Here is a 20,799-nt window from a genome sequence, read left to right as displayed (position 1 = left end):
TAGAGGCAGCCCCCCATACACAGTGCCCCCAATAGAGACAGCCCCCCCATACACAGTGCCCCCAATAGAGACAGCCCCCCCCCCCCATACACAGTGCCCCCAATAGAGGCAGCCCCCCCATACACAGTGCCCCCAATAGAGGCAGCCCCCCCATACACAGTGCCCCCAATAGAGGCAGCCCCCCCATACACAGTGCCCCCAATAGAGACAGCCCCCCCATACACAGTGCCCCCAATAGAGACAGCCCCCCCCCCCCATACACAGCGCTCCCTTCGTCTTCTTCGTCCCCAGTGGCTCCTCGGTGTATGCGGCTCCTTCTGCGGCGGTCCCAGGCCCTTTTATAAGGTTGCGCCCGTGCGTAATGACGTCACCCGTGCGTAAGGGCGCAACCTTATAAAAGGGCCAGGGACCGCCGGAGAAGGAGCTGCATACACTGAGGAGCCGCTGGGGAAGAAGGAGCGCCAACACATCGCGCTGTCCCGGGTAAGTCAATGAATGTTCCGCATTTCTGTAATTTATTACGGAAATGCGGGACATTCATGGAACTATCTGGGACAGCGGGATGCGCTCTAAAAACCGGGACTGTCCCGCGGAAAGTGGGACAGTTGGGAGGTATGCATACATGCTAGGCCCCATCAGCCAATGAATGGGCAGAGTTCTGCCTTTTGCTCCCACACTACTTCCTGTTACAGTTAGAGCTGCATCACTTCCTGTCAGCTGATCTTTGAGGGAGCACACAGCCCATCACTAAATGGCGGCTCAAGGGAAAGGATGTAAAAGGGCAATATTTACTGATATATATATTCCAGTTTGGTGAGATTCTTTAATAGTTTATATTATGTTAAGTGGCCTATCTGTTGGTTAAGTATTTATTCTGGTGGTATAGTTTTCTCTTAAGCCTTTCAGTCTGTCCAACCAGTGTTGATCTATGGACATCAGGAACTTGTTCTCAATGGCAAACTGGAGGGGATCCCTGCAAAGCTTCACATATGCCCCCATCCTATAACCTAAAAAGCAAGGGCAGAACAAGATGGTAGAGCTCATGAATGCAAACTGACATGCCTTTTACCCATAATGCAGCCTTCCTTGATTACAATTGGCCAACGTGGACACAAATTAGCGACAGCTTTGGAAAATCGTGTGTAGCTCACTTTTTTCTTTTAAAAAATGATGAATTATGTCAGTGTGAGGGGGCAACAATAGCTTTTGAATCCAATTGACTGGACACGTCCACTGCATGTGTAAATGCAGCCCATCATGGGAGGCCAGGAGTTAGCGGCAGGTCCAGGCTGGGTGTTGGTTGTGGGGCTCCATATTGATAAACCTTGGTAATGTCTTGTTCTTGCACCAAGTATGGGTAGGTTGGTAGGCGCTAAGGAGAGATATATATAGCCCCATACAGGACATATATAAAGGAGATTAGATACAGGAGATTGCAGAATTTACCTTCAGGGGTTCCTCTGGCTCAGTGTGCTGCCTGGGGCCCAAAGTAAGCTTCACTGGGGCAGGGACTGATGGGAATGTGATAGGGACCTTAGATTGTAAGCTCCACTGGGGCAGGGACTGATGGGAATTTGATAGGGACCTTAGATTGTAAGCTCACTGGGGCAGGGACTGATGGGAATGTGATAGGGACCTTAGATTGTAAGCTTCACTGGGGCAGGGACTGATGGGAATGTGATAGGGACCTTAGATTGTAAGCTCACTGGGGCAGGGACTGATGGGAATGTGATAGGGACCTTAGATTGTAAGCTCCACTGGGGCAGGGACTGATGGGAATGGGATAGGGACCTTAGATTGTAAGCTCACTGGGGCAGGGACTGATGGGAATGGGATAGGGGCCTTAGATTGTAAGCTCACTGGGGCAGGGACTGATGGGAATGTGATAGGGACCTTAGATTGTAAGCTCCACTGGGCCAGGGACTGATGGGAATGGGATAGGGACCTTAGATTGTAAGCTCCACTGGGGCAGGGACTGATGGGAATGGGATAGGGGCCTTAGATTGTAAGCTCCACTGGGGCAGGGACTGATGGGAATGGGATAGGGACCTTAGATTGTAAGCTCACTGGGGCAGGGACTGATGGGAATGGGATAGGGGCCTTAGATTGTAAGCTCACTGGGGCAGGGACTGATGGGAATGTGATAGGGACCTTAGATTGTAAGCTCCACTGGGCCAGGGACTGATGGGAATGGGATAGGGACCTTAGATTGTAAGCTCCACTGGGGCAGGGACTGATGGGAATGTGATAGGGGCCTTAGATTGTAAGCTCACTGGGGCAGGGACTGATGGGAATGTGATAGGGACCTTAGATTGTAAGCTCCACTGGGGCAGGGACTGATGGGAATGGGATAGGGACCTTAGATTGTAAGCTCACTGGGGCAGGGACTGATGGGAATGTGATAGGGGCCTTAGATTGTAAGCTCACTGGGGAAGGGACTGATGGGAATGGGATAGGGACCTTAGATTGTAAGCTCACTGGGGCAGGGACTGATGGGAATGTGATAGGGACCTTAGAGTGTAAGCTCACTGGGGCAGGGACTGATATAAATGATGTATTCTCTCAGTAACATGCTGGGCAATATGCCTGTGGTATATAAATAAAGGATGAGAATAACAACCCTAAAAAATTCTGAATATTCAGCAGACAGCGCTAAAAACTCTGGATCACAAAGCAACGACCTAAATGAAACCACATATTGGAATTCCAAATATTTGTGCTCCGAATGGTTCGGGTTGAAACTGGGTGCAGATAGAAAGTCAACCAGAAGCTATTGTAACGAAACCAACACCTACATAGATACTTCTCACAATGGCTCTAAAAATACAGATACTCTGCAGATGCGCAACCGGCCCCACGTCATTGTTTATCTACACACAAACATAAATATACTCCCGGCCTACTCACTGCCTCCGTGCCACTCCTCCTTACTACTCTCCTCCTTGTGTCCCTGCTCAAATGGACTTTAAACTACAGCTGATTCTGATTTCATCTTTCCATCCTCCATCTTTCAAACCAAAATGTGTTAAAGAGCCCCACACAACACAGAAACCCCTAATATCCCTATCCCTGTAATCTGTTCCTTCAAACAGTAGGAATAAATACCATTTTATATGCTGAAATCCAGCTGCAAAACAGTTCTACTCTTTCTGCATCATTTGAAATCCTGGGAGGGGAGGAGGGACTAAAACACTGATGTTACAAATTGTAACAACTTCCCCACAGCTTACAGACAGCATGCAGGAACTACATAACCCACAATGCATTGCACTGGGATGTTCCTTTCCTTATTGACATCATGTGTGCAGCAGGGAATTGTGGGATTGGGAGGAGGCAGGCTGAGGGACAGGCGACTACTGTTACATTTTATTTGAGTCACAAAATAGTCAGCCAGATCAGCAGTGGAGGTGATAAGGACACTTGTGGCTGGCCAACCAGAGAGACAATGGCAATTTAGGCATGACTTAAAAACTGTGCCAGTGAGACCTCCATAGAAAATAATTTTGCCTTCAGAAGGTCCAAACAAAAATGTAAGTGTTAATGTTTAATTATTACATAAACGCACAGCTCTCTCTTCTGATGCTAAAATACTGGGCCATTCACCTTTGACCATCGCAGAGCCTGCCATTATTATATCAGGCCCTTAAACAGCAGCCGAGACAGAAGTTCAGGCGTCTACTGAGTCTTTCTCTATAGCCAGAGCTTATCTGAGCTGCCCTGGAATGAACTGTTTATAGCACACAGCCTAAACAGTTCATTCTATACAGAGTTTCACCATGTTGTTGCAGAATAGATATCTACAGAATGGAAATGCCTTGTATTGCCCTCTGTGTATTTACAGGCAGCATTCCCTTAGTCTGTGCGTTAATATTCTTCATTATTTCAAATAAGTGTGATATTTATATAAAATAAGGGCTGTGATTGGCTATTTGGTAGCCCCTGTGTGGAATGGCTGCCTATAGCCTTGTAAACTTGGTTTTTAATGCCTCCAAGCCAAGAATTCAGCAATAAGTCCCTGCATTGGGGCCACTGGGAGCAACTCCCAAGGGGTTGGGGAGCAACATGGTGCCACTGGTTGGGGATCACTGGTCTGTGTCATTAATATGTATTATCTATAATCCCACTGTAAAACATTGCACCTGAGTTTGTATGGGGTGGGTGTCCATTTATATGATCAAAGATCTTGCTGGAAATGCTATGGTGGTCCCTCCTATTATGGGAATTATGGCTGATGTTTATAACGCTGTAGGTGAACTTATACTTCTATGGCAGCGGTCCTCAAACTACGGCCCGTGGGCCGGATCCAGCCCCCCAGGGGAATTTACCTGACCCCCCGCTGCGTCCTATCCCCTGGCAGCAGAGAGAGAGGACTCAGCGGGACAGGGAAGCTGAGAGGGAGGACGGACGGCAGGTAGGACGAAGGGAGCACCGGGGGGGAGAGGAGTTGGGGGGAAATGCGACCTGTATGGGCCACATTTTGCCGCTGCCGCCGACGGGGGAATGGTGCTGTTGATGGAGGTCCGGCCCCCCAACAGTCTGAGAGGTCCTCAATACGGCCCCAACTACAATATCTGTGGTCACAGGTAGTGGTCACCTGGTTCTTCCATACCAGCCTACAGCTTTACCCTCACCTTCTCGCACCTGCGTTCCAACCCAAGAGCAGGCTCCATGGTACGTGGGACGTCCTTATCCTTTCTGCCTACAGCCTTTCAGCACCGCTCACTGGAACACAAACATATTCCGGGATGGAGATGCCTCCAACCTTGAAACCAGGTGTCTCCACAGAGCTTTAGCGCATCAAGGGCGGCCACAATAGCCCAAACCCAATAGCAGGTTTCAAAGGTTCTCATCCCTCACTTTGGTTTCATGCCTGGGCAGCTGTCCTAGTAATAAGAAGCCAAAATGGTCCATGATTGTCATTTAAGAACAGTGGTTCTTCTGTGTGGAACCCAAGGAGAGGGGCAGTGAAGGTGGTGGGGGACGTTTTGCTTCACTTTTAGACTCATAATGATTGGATATAGGAATGTGAACTATAACTATAACCCACCAAGCAGGGTACTGGGAAGAAACTTGTGGGCCTTGCTGACCCAGACCCGATCCCAGCAGGCACTCCCCCCCAGATGGCACCTAAGATGAATATAATGTAGTGCGCTCGGGGGGGGGGGCAGCATGGGCCCCTGGGGTGCTGTGGGGGCCCCTGGCTCTGCTAGAGGAATAGTTTTTCCTGTAGATTTCAAGATATTACCATCTTTGATGTTGCTCTGCTTAGAAAAGACCAGAGAAGACTCATATGACATTTTGATATTTATCTGCTCTTTTCTAAGCTCAGCAACATAACAAGACTTTTCCTCTTCTGAGATTTTCTCCTGACAGTTAGAGGGTCGGCAGAACTGACCAGCAGGTGGCGCTGTTAGATTAGCAGTTCAAAAGTCCAACTATGTTGAAATATAGAAAAAAATGAATGTCAATTGCAAAAGTGCTCGGAAGAGTGGTTAGAGCAATTGTACACTCATTGGGTTTGAGGGCTTACATTGCCTTTAAAGATTGTTTCAGAAATGTCATGGTAAAATGCTCTCAAATAAAATATCTCCGAGATCACAGCTCCAATGTGGAATTTGTTATTCATTTTGTTAGAATTGGTCGAGGCGCTAACATATTTTTGCACTTTACATCGTGTTACAAAAGGAAATATTACTATTGGGAGCATTTTTGTCGCCCCATTCCCTGTCTACCTTCTTCATCAATCATATAGAATCATACAGTATCAGTGGTTCTGTACCCAGGGTCGGACTGGGGGGTGCACGGCCCCCTGACAATCAAAATCAAACTCCCAACTCCTGTATCAAGAGAGGCAGATACTGACACGGGAATAGTGAAGAGTAACTAGATTATTTCAGTAATGGGTCCTGATTTATATTTGATTATACAGGTATAGAATTTGTTATCTATTATCCAGAAAGTTCTGAATTTTGGGAAGCCCATCTCCGTAGACTCCATTATAATCATATCATTCAATTTTTTAAAAATGATTCCCCTTTCTCTGTAATAATAAAACAATACCTGTACTTGATCCCAACTAAGATATAATTACCCCTTATTGGGGGCAGAACAGCCCTATTGGGGTTTTTTAATGGTTAAATGATTCCCTTTTCTCTGTAATAATAAAACAGTACCTGTACTTGATCCCAACTAAGATATAATTACCCCTTATTGGGGCAGAACAGCCCTATTGGGTTTATTTAATGGTTAAATGATTCCCTTTTCTCTGTAATAATAAAACAGTACCTGTACTTGATCCCAACTAAGATATAATTACCCCTTATTGGGGCAGAACAGCCCTATTGGGTTTATTTAATGGTTAAATGATTCCCTTTTCTCTGTAATAATAAAACAGTACCTGTACTTGATCCCAACTAAGATATAATTACCCCTTATTGGGGCAGAACAGCCCTATTGGGTTTATTTAATGGTTAAATGATTCCCTTTTCTCTGTAATAATAAAACAGTACCTGTACTTGATCCCAACTAAGATATAATTACCCCTTATTGGGGCAGAACAGCCCTATTGGGTTTATTTAATGGTTAAATGATTCCCTTTTCCCTGTAATAATAAAACAGTACCTGTACTTGATCCCAACTAAGATATAATTACCCCTTATTGGGGGCAGAACAGCCCTATTGGGTTTATTTCATGGTTAAATGATTCCTTTTTCTCTGTAATAATAAAACAGTACCTGTACTTGATCCCAACTAAGATATAATTACCCCTTATTGGGGGCAGAACAGCCCTATTGGGTTTATTTAAGCATTCTCGATAGTAGGTCCGATACCTACTACTTAGTTTCTTATTTCAGTTTGATAAAGCTTCTTTTTTGCTACACTTCCCCTTTAAATACCTTGGTGAGGATAGCAGCCTCTTTTAAATATTATATTGTTAATTCTTAATGTAAAATTAGTAAAGACAAAAAAAAGGAAAAGGTTAGCAAAAAAAAGTCTAAAAATAAATGAAAAAAAAGCTTTATTTTAGCAAATATTTTATCCTTAGTGGCAGAAATAGCTCAGATGTTCCCTTTTTGTTGTTGTGTAATTGGGAAAGCGTAAGGCAGTGAGTCCTATGTGTATCAGGGGCCACGGCTCTTGGGCAGTCTGCATTGTGTATGATTCATGTACCCCAAATAGACTGTTCTATAATTAACCCTGGTGTCACGGGGGCAAATGTTCTTATGTCACATGAAAAGTGATAGAAAATGATGCAACTTTGGATGCGACTACTAAACCACATTTTGAGTAGTAATTGGGCAATTCCCTCTGCTCTGGTCAAACAAGTGATTTGCTGCCTTTGATTCACTTTACAGCAATCAATTACTCTAATGTCCTACAGCGTCAGACTGGGGAAGGTGGCAACCCTAGTTGAGCAGCTCTCCAGTTTGGAATCTGAGCAGCTATCTGGTTGCTAGGGTCCAATTTAACCTAGCAACCAGACAAATGGTTTAAAAGAGAGACGGGACATGAACAAAGGAGGACCTAAATAGAAGGACAAGTAAAAGAAAGTAACAATAAAATTGTAGGCGCAAAGAGGGATCGGTTTTTTTGCTTCCTGGGGTCAATGACCCCCAACTGAAAGTTAAAAAAGAGTCAGAAGAGGAAGACAAATAATTGAAAAGCTAAATAGAATAGGCCATAATAAAGTGAACCACTCCTTGTGCAGGCTCCTAATATGTTCCTGGATCCTAGCTAATTTGTTAGGACCCAATATAGTATATTATAAGTACCAAGCTGGAATGAATCCAAGATCTTTCTCTGTTCCTAAGTAAAACAAACAAACATGGATCGGTCTGAAAACACAGCACTAGTATATAGGCGTGTATTCCGGGGGAATTCCCTACCAGTCATTTGAACTGAAGAAGCCACTCGGATGAGTGGGGAAACGTTTTCAAGAAAAAAACAGTTGTTTTAGACTTAATGCTACTAGATACTGTATATCATGACCTGGATGAATGAGAATCTTCATAGACACAGGCGTGTAATTCGTACACACGGCCACTAGATGGCGCAAACACTGAAAAACCTGAACTTCGTAACCTAGCGGAGAAATCGTGGGGCAGAAGCGCAGGTTAATGGATATGAATTGCGAATGAGGCCAATGTTTTTACATTTGAGGGCAGCACACAGAAGCTTTGAGTGAGACCTACAGAATTCTGTAAATATGTGGGTTTTCCTGCTGCACTGGACACAGTTATGAAAAATCCACTCAAAATTGCTGTCTTCCTAATCTGGAAGTGCAGGCTGCACTGATTTCTATGCAGCCATGCAGGGTGTATCTATAGGAATGGCTAAGCAGCATGGGGTGTTTATAAGCAAGTAAATGCTAGGGGTGAGGGCTCACCTTTATATATCACCTTTATATATATATATATATATATATATATATATTGCCCTCATTCGCCTTCCTATATTCTGAGTTATTTAGATGTGGCTAGTGAGACTATGCCCAGTTAGTCCCCCATAGCCCTCTAATGCAGATTTATTGTAGTCCAGTCTAATAGGAGTGTTACAATAAGTTGCATCCAATCCTCTAATCCTATCCAACCTGATCTGTTGGAACAAGAGTTGCATCCTCATTCACATCAGATCGGTTCTATGGGGCTTATTTGCACTTGTTTGCACTATTTGCTGGGATAGATATCCTTGGTATTTGCTATGGGGCATTCTTTGCTGCTGGGTAGTCGGAACCCACTGTGTGTATGTTTGCTGCTGGGTAGTCGGAACCCACTGTGTGTATGTGTTTGCTGCTGGGTAGTCGGAACCCACTGTGTGTATGTGTTTGCTGCTGGGTAGTCAGAACCCACTGTGTATGTTTTTGCTGCGGGATAGTCAGAACCCACTGTGCGTATGTGTTTGCTGCTGGATAGTCAGAACCCCCTGTGTATGTGTTTGCTGCTGGGTAGTCAGAACCCACTGTGTATGTTTTTGCTGCGGGATAGTCAGAACCCACTGTGCGTATGTGTTTGCTGCTGGATAGTCAGAACCCCCTGTATATGTGTTTGCTGCTGGGTAGTCGGAACCCACTGTGTATGTGTTTGCTGCTGGATAGTCAGAACCCACTGTGTGTATGTGTTTGCTGCTGGATAGTCAGAACCCACTGTGTATGTGTTTGCTGCTGGATAGTCAGAACCCACTGTGTGTATGTGTTTGCTGCTGGATAGTCAGAACCCACTGTGTATGTGTTTGCTGCTGGGTAGTCGGAACCCACTGTGTATGTGTTTGCTGCTGGATAGTCAGAACCCACTGTGCGTATGTGTTTGCTGCTGGATAGTCAGAACCCCCTGTGTATGTGTTTGCTGCTGGATAGTCAGAACCCACTGTGTGTATGTGTTTGCTGCTGGATAGTCAGAACCCACTGTGTATGTGTTTGCTGCTGGGTAGTCGGAACCCACTGTGTATGTGTTTGCTGCTGGATAGTCAGAACCCACTGTGTGTATGTGTTTGCTGCTGGATAGTCGGAACCCACTGTGTGTGTGTTTGCTGCTGGATAGTCAGAACCCACTGTGTGTATGTGTTTGCTGCTGGGTAGTCAGAACCCACTGTGTATGTGTTTGCTGCTGGATAGTCAGAACCCACTGTGTATGTGTTTGCTGCTGGGTAGTCAGAACCCACTGTGTATGTTTGCTCATTCACATCAGATCAGGTCGGTTCTATGGGGCCTATTTGCACCCCCAGTATAACAGGGGCTCTTGCTGGGATAGATTTCCTTGGTATTTGCGTCCCTGCTAACTGAATTGCAGTCATTGCATTGGGCTGTATATAAATCCATTTCTTTATTGGGCTTTAGGCAGGGGTGTGAGTTTAACCACTTGATTGCCTGAGTCACCCAAAGGCGTTGACAAACTCCCTGCCAGCTGAAGGGTTAAAAGCCCCAGCTGGTGACCACGCCCACTCCAGAAATATGGGTGTGGCTAGGCTGCACTGCTCTGGGAGACATACACACACACAGAGAGACAGTTTCCTGCTTCCCAAAGCGGCTGTGGCTGAGACAGGAGGGGACAGAGGGGACAGCAGGGACCGGGCAGCCCGGGATGAAGGCGCATCATTCAGCACAGTGAGGGCACTGTATGCTGGTACAGAGGGGGCACTGTACTGGCTGCCCCCCCCCTCACCCCCTGGGTGGCTCTGGGACACTGCAGGAGAGACCCCCCACCCATGGTACTGTGAGTGCCCCCCTGATGGTACTGATGGTGCTCTAACTGCTGGGAAAGTCTGACCCCCCCATGGAAAGTGAGTGACCCACCCCCGGTACCGAGACACCTTGGCTTGCGGTGCTGGTTCTGTTCCCAATGCTGCCGGGCTAACAGGGCAAGGAGGAGTCGTGCCCGGACCCCATAACCGCCTCCCGGTTATCCGACCCCCCCAGGATGAGCGGCGGAGAAGTGGTTTATTGCGGCTGGCTCAGAAAATCCCCCCCGGAGAAGAAGTTACGGAGATATGTAAGTACATGTGGCTGGGAGGAGTGGGGCAATTACATGGGGCAACTGGGCAGGGAAGCGGCTATGGGGCAATTACATGGGGCAGCTGGGCAGGGAAGCTGCTATGGGGCAATTACATGGGGCAACTGGGCAGGGAAGCGGCTATGGGGCAATTACATGGGGCAGCTGGGCAGGGAAGCTGCTATGGGGCAATTACATGGGGCAGCTGGGCAGGGAAGCTGCTGTGGGGCAATTACATGGGGCAACTGGGCAGGGAAGCGGCTATGGGGCAATTACATGGGGCAGCTGGGCAGGGAAGCTGCTGTGGGGCAATTACATGGGGCAGCTGGGCAGGGAAGCTGCTGTGGGGCAATTACATGGGGCAGCTGGGCAGGGAAGCTGCTGTGGGGCAATTACATGGGGCAGCTGGGCAGGGAAACTGCTGTGGGGCAATTACATGGGGCAGCTGGGCAGGGAAGCTGCTGTGGGGCAATTACATGGGGCAGCTGGGCAGGGAAGCTGCTGTGGGGCAATTACATGGGGCAGCTGGGCAGGGAAGCTGCTGTGGGGCAATTACATGGGGCAACTGGGCAGGGAAGCTGCTGTGGGGCAATTACATGGGGCAACTGGGCAGGGAAGCTGCTATGGGGCACTTGTATGGGGCAACTGGGCAGGGAAGCTGCTGTGGGGCAACTGGGCAGGGAAGCTGCTGTGGGGCAATTACATGGGGCAGTTGGGCAGGGAAGCTGCTATGGGGCAATTACATGGGGCAGCTGGGCAGGGAAGCTGCTGTGGGGCAATTACATGGGGCAGCTGGGCAGGGAAGCTGCTGTGGGGCAATTACATGGGGCAACTGGGCAGGGAAGCTGCTGTGGGGCAATTACATGGGGCAACTGGGCAGGGAAGCTGCTATGGGGCACTTGTATGGGGCAACTGGGCAGGGAAGCTGCTGTGGGGCAACTGGGCAGGGAAGCTGCTGTGGGGCAATTACATGGGGCAGCTGGGCAGGGAAGCTGCTGTGGGGCAATTACATGGGGCAACTGGGCAGGGAAGCTGCTGTGGGGCAATTACATGGGGCAACTGGGCAGGGAAGCTGCTATGGGGCACTTGTATGGGGCAACTGGGCAGGGAAGCTGCTGTGGGGCAACTGGGCAGGGAAGCTGCTGTGGGGCAATTACATGGGGCAGTTGGGCAGGGAAGCTGCTATGGGGCAATTACATGGGGCAGCTGGGCAGGGAAGCTGCTGTGGGGCAATTACATGGGGCAGCTGGGCAGGGAAGCTGCTGTGGGGCAATTACATGGGGCAGCTGGGCAGGGAAGCTGCTGTGGGGCAATTACATGGGGCAGCTGGGCAGGGAAGCTGCTGTGGGGCAATTACATGGGGCAGCTGGGCAGGGAAGCTGCTGTGGGGCACTTACATGGGGCAGTTGGACAGAGAAGCTGCTATTGGGCACTCACATGGGGCAGTTGGGCAGAGAAGCTGCTGTGGGGCACTGTGTTTGCTGCTGGGTAGTGAGAACCCACTGTGTATGTGTTTTGTGTTGGATAGTCGGAACCCACTGTGTATGTTTGGTGTTGGATAGTCGGAACCCACTGTGTATGTTTGGTGCTGGATAGTCGGAACCCACTGTGTATGTTTGGTGTTGGATAGTCGGAACCCACTGTGTGTATGTTTGGTGCTGGATAGTCGGAACCCACTGTGTATGTTTGGTGTTGGATAGTCGGAACCCACTGTGTATGTTTGGTGCTGGGTAGTCGGAACCCACTGTGTATGTTTATCGGGTGAGGGGGGGGAGTGTGCACCTGTCACAGGTGCGCGGAACTCAAACTGTAAACAAAGGCGGAGTGGGAGGAGCCTAATTAACCATTAACCCATTGAGTGCCGGGGGCGGTTAGAAGTTTGCCTCTGATGACACAGCAGCAGGTGTAACACTAAGCGGAGCAGAACGCTGCGGGGTTTGCGTTTCGCCGCTTGTTACATTGCGGCAGGTGTTTGGGCTGGTGACGTCACAGAGGAGGTTCCCGGGTGCGGGGCAAAGGGGGGGCAGCACCTGTCCGTATACTCGCAGTGTTCTTATATACCGTATATTGTTCTCTGCATAGGGGCGGGGCTTTATCCAACCCCCCCCCCCAACCCAACACACATGATTTCTGGGGGGGCTAGTAACAAATGCAGCTATTATGGCCCTAATTGGTTGGGGGCCACGCTTGGCAGTATGCGGGGAGAAAGTACGAGGTGCTTCTATGAACTGAATCTGAGTTAAATAGTGACCTGCAGGGGATGCTGGGAATTGTAGGTCAGCAATAGCCCCCCCCCATAAATAATGCAGCTAGCAGGACTGACAGCCATGAGTGTCACTGGGGCATGTGTGGAACATATGGGCCTCAGGGGAAATACATTTTAACCCCTTTTAGGTCTAGGAGAGGTTCTCTGTGATTTAGTGTTTAAATCTGCACTGTCGCCCATTCCCTGCCCTTAGGGAATATTGTCACAATCTGGAGTTTATTAAAGTTAGGGATATCCTACCAGCTAAATTGCCGAGAATCCTATATACTATACTATATATATATATATATATATATATATATATATATATATATATATATATATATATATATATATATACACACACACACACACACACACACACACACACACACAGTTATAAGCTATAACTACATTTAATATGAGTTAGTCCATACATTAACCCTTAATGTACCAACTATAGGAAACACAAAGGTGACTGTGACTGCTGTAGTTGGTCAGGTTGGAACAAGTACAGAGCACTCCACCTGGGAAAAGACCCTTTATTTGCTGGTACCATCTGACCCAAACTGCCTAGGGCCAATTGCACATTAAATATATAGCAATGAAACAGTTAAAATTCTTTATTGGCTCTTTACAGGCTCTGGAATCCAGATTACTACTGGTGCAGCAGGGTTAGGGTGCATGGGTGCTATAGTGTCAAGGTGCAGGCTTAGTTGCCCTTTTACTATGTAATTTAATCACTTTTATCACCGTTATTTGTAGCTGCAGCTGAATAGACTACAACTATATTGCACAGAATAGTAGTTACTACATGTAGTTGACTAGACTACTACACAGAGATTACTAGCACCTCCTAGCTGACAAGGCTACTAGAGGTTAGTAGCTTCCCCTAGTAGATGGCTACTAGCCTCAGTGGCCTAATAACGAGCCCCCAGATGGATGTGTGCTTGGCAGCTGGGATAAGAACTTGCCCCCCCCCCCCCCCCCCCAGTTATAGGGTCTCCTGTATGGTAGTTACGCCACTGACTAGCCTAGTACTACAGATCAGTAGCTCCTACTTGTAGCTTATTGGGCTACTACTATAGCTCCTAGAGATATAGTCGTTAAAGGGCAACTAATCTTTACTAGAGAATCATAAGACAATGCCACATATAGCGTTTTGTAGCCTGCTTGTAATCGCCTCACCCTTGGGCAATAGGGCACCCAAGGATACCGTCTCCTCTGTTCCGCTTCCCTTAGTTCTTCTTTAAAGGGAAACTGACCCTGCAGGTGTAGGGGCTATCATTATATATATATTATATTAAATAATAAAGCCCTGTGAGTAATGGCAAAGCTGGTAGTGGGGATGTTTGACAAAGCAATCCCAGTCCAATGGGGGATTTTGCTGTAAGTCTTCAACAAGCGGGCAGGGTTGCGCTGTGCTTAAAGGGTTAATGCCGGAGACTGGAGTGTCACGTTTTCCCTTTATCTCCCATGGAGCTGTGCTGGCCTTGGGGGGGGGGGGGGTAGATGGGATCTCCCTACAGTGTATATATGTTATAAATAAACCAGAGGGAGAGTTTACAAGAGGGGGGGGGGATAAGCGGCGAGACAAAAAGAAGGTAAGGGGATACGTAAGGCACTTGGTTGCGCTTGGTCGCTCCGTGCCGCCTTTATACCAAGTTCTATCAGCTTACTATGTGGGCCAGTATTTACTGACTGTGCGGTGGGCTGAATATCCGCTATGTAACATATCAGATATATATAAAAAAAAAAAAAAAACTATGCCTAGGGTGTTAAAACTATCCTGGGGGGGGTCTCCCCTTGGGCTGCCCTGATGTCTCTTTACTGTACAGCTGTACAACCAGGATAGGGCTCAGGGTATCTTTGCTCTTTGTACTGTACTATGTCATAGTGATAGGAAAGGGTCCATGGTGTTATGTAATACAGGGGAAGTTGTTCTCAGCAGTACATTTAAAATCATTAAGTGGGGGTGCGATAAAATTCATACATAGACAACCATTTGGGGGTTTTAACCTTGAAAGCAAGTAAGTTGCAGGTAAAACTCAGTCCCTCTGTTAAATGTATAATTAGGCAGTAGAATTCTTAATGTTTTAGAAAGTGAGTGTAGGACAGGCCAGACCGGGGGTGAGTGAGTGTAGGACTGGCCAGACCGGGGGTGAGTGAGTGTAGGACTGGCCAGACCGGGGGTGAGTGAGTGTAGGACTGGCCAGACTGGGGGTGAGTGAGTGTAGGACAGGCCAGACCAGGGGTGAGTGAGTGTAGGACAGACCGGGGGTGAGTGAGTGTAGGACTGGCCAGACCGGGGGTGAGCGAGTGTAGGACTGGCCAGACCGGGGGTGAGCGAGTGTAGGACAGGCCAGACCGGGGGTGAGTGAGTGTAGGACGGGCCAGACCGGGGGTGAGTGAGTGTAGGAGGGGCCAGACTGGGGGTGAGTGAGTGTAGGAGGGGCCAGACCGGGGTTGAGTGAGTGTAGGATGGGACAGACCGGGGGTGAGTGAGTGTAGGACAGGCCAGACCGGGGGTGAGTGAGTGTAGGATGGGACAGACCGGGGGTGAGTGAGTGTAGGACAGGCCAGACCGGGGGTGAGTGAGTGTAGGACTGGCCAGACCGGGGGTGAGTGAGTGTAGGACAGGCCAGACCAGGGGTGAGTGAGTGTAGGAGGGGCCAGACCGGGGGTGAGTGAGTGTAGGAGGGGCCAGACCGGGGGTGAGTGAGTGTAGGATGGGACAGACCGGGGGTGAGTGAGTGTAGGACAGGCCAGACCGGGGGTGAGTGAGTGTAGGACAGGCCAGACCGGGGGTGAGTGAGTGTAGGACAGGCCAGACCGGGGGTGAGTGAGTGTAGGACAGGCCAGACCGGGGATGTTAGGGGGCTCAGTGCAAAAGGAAACCACTGTCGGTGAGATATTATGGGATGATGAGATTCTATATGACAGATAATTCTATCCGACCAAAGTCCCTCCATGTAGTTCAGCCCTCAGGCAACCAAGTCCATATTTCCAAGCCCCCCCTGCCTGAGCAGTCTGTAGTTCAGCCGTGGTGACAAGTGCCACTGACCCGTATTTACTTGATGAGCAAATGTCCAAAATGAGCCCCAGAAAGATACAAAATATACAATAAGTAAATAGTTTTCTGTCCCTATTTATTTTATGTAAAGGGAATGTGATTTATTAATTACGGTAATTAGTAAAGGAGAACTAAACCCTAAAATATAACCTGGCTGGAAATGCAGTATTCTATGTATTCAGCTCACTGTACAAGCCCAGAGGGTATGGCAGCCGTATAGCAGTAATGAGCCTTTAGTATTGTCCAAAGCAGCTACTCCTCCATCTTGTTAGGCAGTCTTTTGTGTGTCAGTGGCACTGCACGTGCTCAGTGGGCTGCTGTCAGGAAGCCTTGTATTGTGACTGGTATATTCTGTATATACGGTATATTGTCCCTAAACTCAGGTAAGTGACAGCAGCCCAGAGTATGTGTGGTAATTAGCAGAAGATGGGGAGCCACTGGAGCTTACAATCTAATTTCTAGGGATGCGCCAAACCCATTATAGTTGTTTCATTATTTGCTCTTTGCAGCTTTCAAATGGGGGTCACTGACCCCGGCATCCAAAAACGATTGCTCTGTGAGGCTACAATTGTATTGTTATTGCTACTTTTTAGAACTTATTTTACTATTCATTGCCTTTTCTATTCATATACCAGTCTCTCATTCAAACTACACCCTGGTTGCTAAGGTAAGTTACACCCTAGCAACCAGATAACTCCTAGCTGAAACTCCAAACTGGAAAACTGCTGAACAGAAATTCAAATAATTAAAAAAAAAAAAACTGCAAATAATAATAAATGAAGACCAATTGCAAATTGTCTTTGAATAGCACTCTACATTATTAAGCATAAGGAGCCCATCCTTTCCCCCAGCTGCAGCCTGTGTCTCGGGTTTACAGATAAGTAGGAGTTCATTATACAGTATAAGTGTGAATGTTAATGTTTATTAGACTCCCTTCTCCTCCTTCCGCAGTTGCTCTAAAGAACTATGGGCGTTGGAAAGTGAAAGTACTTTCAGGGTGAGAGAGATGATAAAAAATAGGGGGGGGGGGGGAAGCCAAGGGCAGAATGGGAAACCCTCGGTGCAGTTCTTTCCCTGTGACCTTGCTGCTGACCTACTGACTCCGACCCAGTGATGGGCACATCCATTAGCTGTCAGTTTTTTTTAGAGGGGGGTGTCTCTTGGACTCATTGGGGAATAGTTCTTTAATGCTGTAACAGGAGAGGATTAGAGAGCCTGCCAGACCCCCCCTCCCCACCATGCAAATGCAGGAACCCTCCATCAGTGCAGGCTGCATCTCATCATTGGGTCTGCTGGGATCGATACCAACCTGATCCTGTTTCAGCCACTTGCCCAGCCCCCCCCCTGATGTTCTGCTGGAGGGGTCTCTGCAGTGTGTGATGCACTATTAACCACTTCTGCACCGGACTGAGAGTGACTTCCATTTAAGCTAGTGAATCTCTAAAGTGCACCTCCCTTATGTATATGCTGAGAAATCTGTTTTTATCCGTATCTGTTGTTATCATAGCAAGGTTCCTCTGCCCTGCTTAGCTTCCTTACCCTGATCACTCTGCCGCCAGATCCTGACGAGCGTAAAATGTTAAATATGTTGCAGCATGGGATAAAATACCCATGTACATACAGTAAATCAAGTTCATCCCTTCCCTTGTATAAATCAATTTAATGGGGAACTCTGGCTCCTGAATCATAATTAGTTAAAGAGCCCACACAACACAGAAACCCCTAATATCCCTATCACTGTAATCTGTTCCTTCAAACAGTAGGAATAAAAACCCATGTTTATATGCTGAAATCCAGCTGCAAAACAGTTCTACTCTTTCTGCATCATTTGAAATCCTGGCAGGGGAGGAGGGACTAAACTACTGATGTTACAGATTGTAACAACTTCCCCACAGCTTACAGACAGCATGCAGGAGCTACATAACCCACAATGCATTGCACTGGGATGTTCCTTTCCTTATTGACATCACGTGTGCAGCAGGGAATTGTGGGATTGGGAGGAGGCAGGCTGAGGACAGACGACTACTGTTACATTTTATTTGAGTCACAAAGTACTCAGCCAATCAGCAGGGGAACAGGGGGCGGGGCTTAGGGAACTGTTCCAAACCAGATTATGACATTAAACATCATGAAAAGGCTGCAGATTGTTTAATTGGTGTATATTGCAAAGTTGCGTTTTGGTGGAGTTCCCCTTTAAGATACATTTTCCAGGTCATTACAGAGACATGTAGGAACATTGTTGGCCCCTGACCCTTATAGGGCCACAGTTTGACCTTATCCTCTCCCACATCTCTGAAACATATTCAGCCAGCAGGTCTGACCACAGATCCCCCCCTGTATATATCTTTATATCAAGTTTCCTTCTTTGTAAATGTCACTGGTAGCTGATATTAGAAAGCAGTTGCCGCCTATGAATCAGCCGAGAAATATTCGGAACCCAGAGGATTTCATTATATTTCATTTAGCGCAGATGCGGCTGAGATCATGTCAGGCCAGAGCAATGGAGCGCCGTGCTTGGCCCCGGCCCGGCACCGGCTGCACATGGGATTGGCTCCTTGATGGTTAAGTTGGGAAATCCTGTCAATAGAGGGATAAACACACTCCACCCAGATAAGCCGGGACCCAGGGTGGGGTACTGCGGCTTCCAGATGTTTCAATGGAGCCTGGGAGAGACTACGTGTTATACAGTGTGTGTTGCACTAACCCTAACCAACCCCACAGCTGCCAGGCTGCACTCACAATAGACTGTAGTACAGTATCCCTTATTATAGAAATGTTGGTATTATGGGATGTAAATGCCCTGACTATGTGCCCCTTGCAGCCTCAGGTAACCCTATGGTCTCTGACTCTGGAAGAGAGCAATTGAGCAGAAAGCCTGATATTGGCAGTATAAAACTGCTAATAGCCCATAAATCACTAAATATGAAAAAATTATATATATAGTAATTTTTTACATTTATAAATAAAAAAGGAAAGTTTTAGGCCCAACCCATGATCCTTCCCGGTCCCACCCAGTTAACCCTGTCCGTTTTGGGACTTTTCCGCTCAGTTTGTGGTAATGGAAGGGTATGGGCACTTCTTGGTCTGCCGACCTGCCAGAAGGTCTCGAGGTGGGCCCTGACTCTAGTGGGCTGCAGCCAAGGACAATACTCATATTATTACCATCATAAGTTCACTTAGAAGGCCTTGATCTTAGGTTCTCTGATGGGCCCTATGGGCCCCTCTCTGACACCGAGGCTGTAGGGCCCATGGCAAATGTCGTTTCTGCTCTAATTTTATAATGGGCCCCAGGATGATTATCTTTGGGGCACTTTTTTCATCTTCAACTATTCTTATAGCTTGTTCTGTAAAATAATGTAAAGCTATGGCAGCATAGGGATTCCCTTGTACTAAGCACAATCTAGCAGGAACAGCCCCCTAAGTTTGCTCATAGACTGTACAGAGAGATACCATACAACTATGGCAGCATAGGGATTCCCCTGTACTAAGCACAATTCAGCAGGAACAGCCCCCTAAGTTTGCTCATAGCCTGTACAGAGAGATACCATAAAACTATGGCAGCATAGGGATTCCCCTGTACTAAGCACAATTCAGCAGGAACAGCCCCCTAAGTTTGCTCATAGCCTGTACAGAGAGATACCGTAAAACTATGGCAGCATAGGGATTCCCCTGTACTAAGCACAATTCAGCAGGAACAGCCCCCTAAGTTTGCTCATAGACTGTACAGAGAGATACCATAAAACTATGGCAGCATAGGGATTCCCCTGTACTAAGCACAATTCAGCAGGAACAGCCCCCTAAGTTTGCTCATAGCCTGTACAGAGAGATACCATAAAACTATGGCACATAGGGATTCCCCTGTACTAAGCACAATTCAGCAGGAACAGCCCCCTAAGTTTGCCCATAGTCTGTACAGAGAGATACCATAAAACTATGGCACATAGGGATTCCCCTGTACTAAGCACAATTCAGCAGGAACAGCCCCCTAAGTTTGCCCATAGCCTGTACAGAGAGATACCATAAAACTATGGCAGAATAGGGATTCCCCTGTACTAAGCACAATTCAGCAGGAACAGCCCCCTAAGTTTGCTCATAGCCTGTACAGAGAGATACCATAAAACTATGGCACATAGGGATTCCCCTGTACTAAGCACAATTCAGCAGGAACAGCCCCCTAAGTTTGCTCATAGCCTGTACAGAGATATACCATTCATCTGTACTAAGCACAGTGCAGCTGGAAAACTCCTGTGTATTTGCCCTTTAATACTGCAATAACTGTTTGCTTTTTGGCAGACGCTTCCAGTATTTATCCCTTTTTCTTTCCCTCTGTAAATTTCATGCTGTAATTCTCTTCCGCTCCCGCGCCGTCGGGATATGATAACAGGTTATTTGCAGAAGAACAGGTGGACACAATTACCCCGGGGCTGACGACGTACGAGGTCGCAGTACAGGAAATAAGGATTTATTTTGTATTTTTTTTTTTTCTATTTGCGCTGTAACGCGACTCCATTCATTCGCTTCTTAATCATGAAAAAAAAAAATAAACACAAAACTGCCGGGTCCCCAAACAGGCAAAATGGTCTCTCCGCTTGTCAGCCGCGCGTTTGCTTTTCCTTTCATCTGCGTCGCCCACTTAGGCTCAATCAGCTGCCTTCTGCTACATTGTTTCAGGAGTCAGAATACTGACTCAGCAGATACTGCTTTCCCTTTACAGTTCCATTGTAATGAATGCAATATTGGAAAGTTCCATTTATTTGGGTGGAGAAGTTCCATATTCTGGTTACGCTTCCTCAGAGACCCTGTGTAATAGCCCCGGGGGGGGGCAATTCATATTTTTATTCCATTATGTTCAGGTAAAAGGGGTCATTTCCTTGCTGGGGCCGCAGGTCGGGAATGGCATTTACAGTGCTGAATAATTATAATTATAGCCCAGTGACATTATCAAGAAGCCGAATGGACGTGCAGTGCGGGGCTGCGTATGGCGGGGGCTGATATTC

At 47.4% G+C, this 20,799-nt stretch overlaps 1 protein-coding gene across 2 annotated transcripts in view; it reads left to right on the top strand.

The window, feature by feature from the left end:
- The first annotated feature begins 9,965 nt into the window (after positions 1-9,965).
- gab2 (GRB2 associated binding protein 2) overlaps positions 9,966-20,799 on the top strand; it is an 87,248-nt gene continuing 76,414 nt past the window's right edge. For both annotated transcript variants that reach the window (XM_004912182.4, XM_002936547.5), the window contains exon 1: positions 9,966-10,484. In XM_004912182.4, coding sequence (XP_004912239.1) covers positions 10,413-10,484 — 72 coding nt within the window. In that variant the 5' untranslated portion in view covers positions 9,966-10,412. The remainder of the gene's footprint in view (positions 10,485-20,799) is intronic.

Source organism: Xenopus tropicalis, chromosome 2 (assembly GCF_000004195.4).
Source record: "Xenopus tropicalis strain Nigerian chromosome 2, UCB_Xtro_10.0, whole genome shotgun sequence".
Taxonomy (NCBI): Eukaryota; Metazoa; Chordata; class Amphibia; order Anura; family Pipidae; genus Xenopus; species Xenopus tropicalis.
This window is presented reverse-complemented; position numbering and strand designations above follow the sequence as displayed.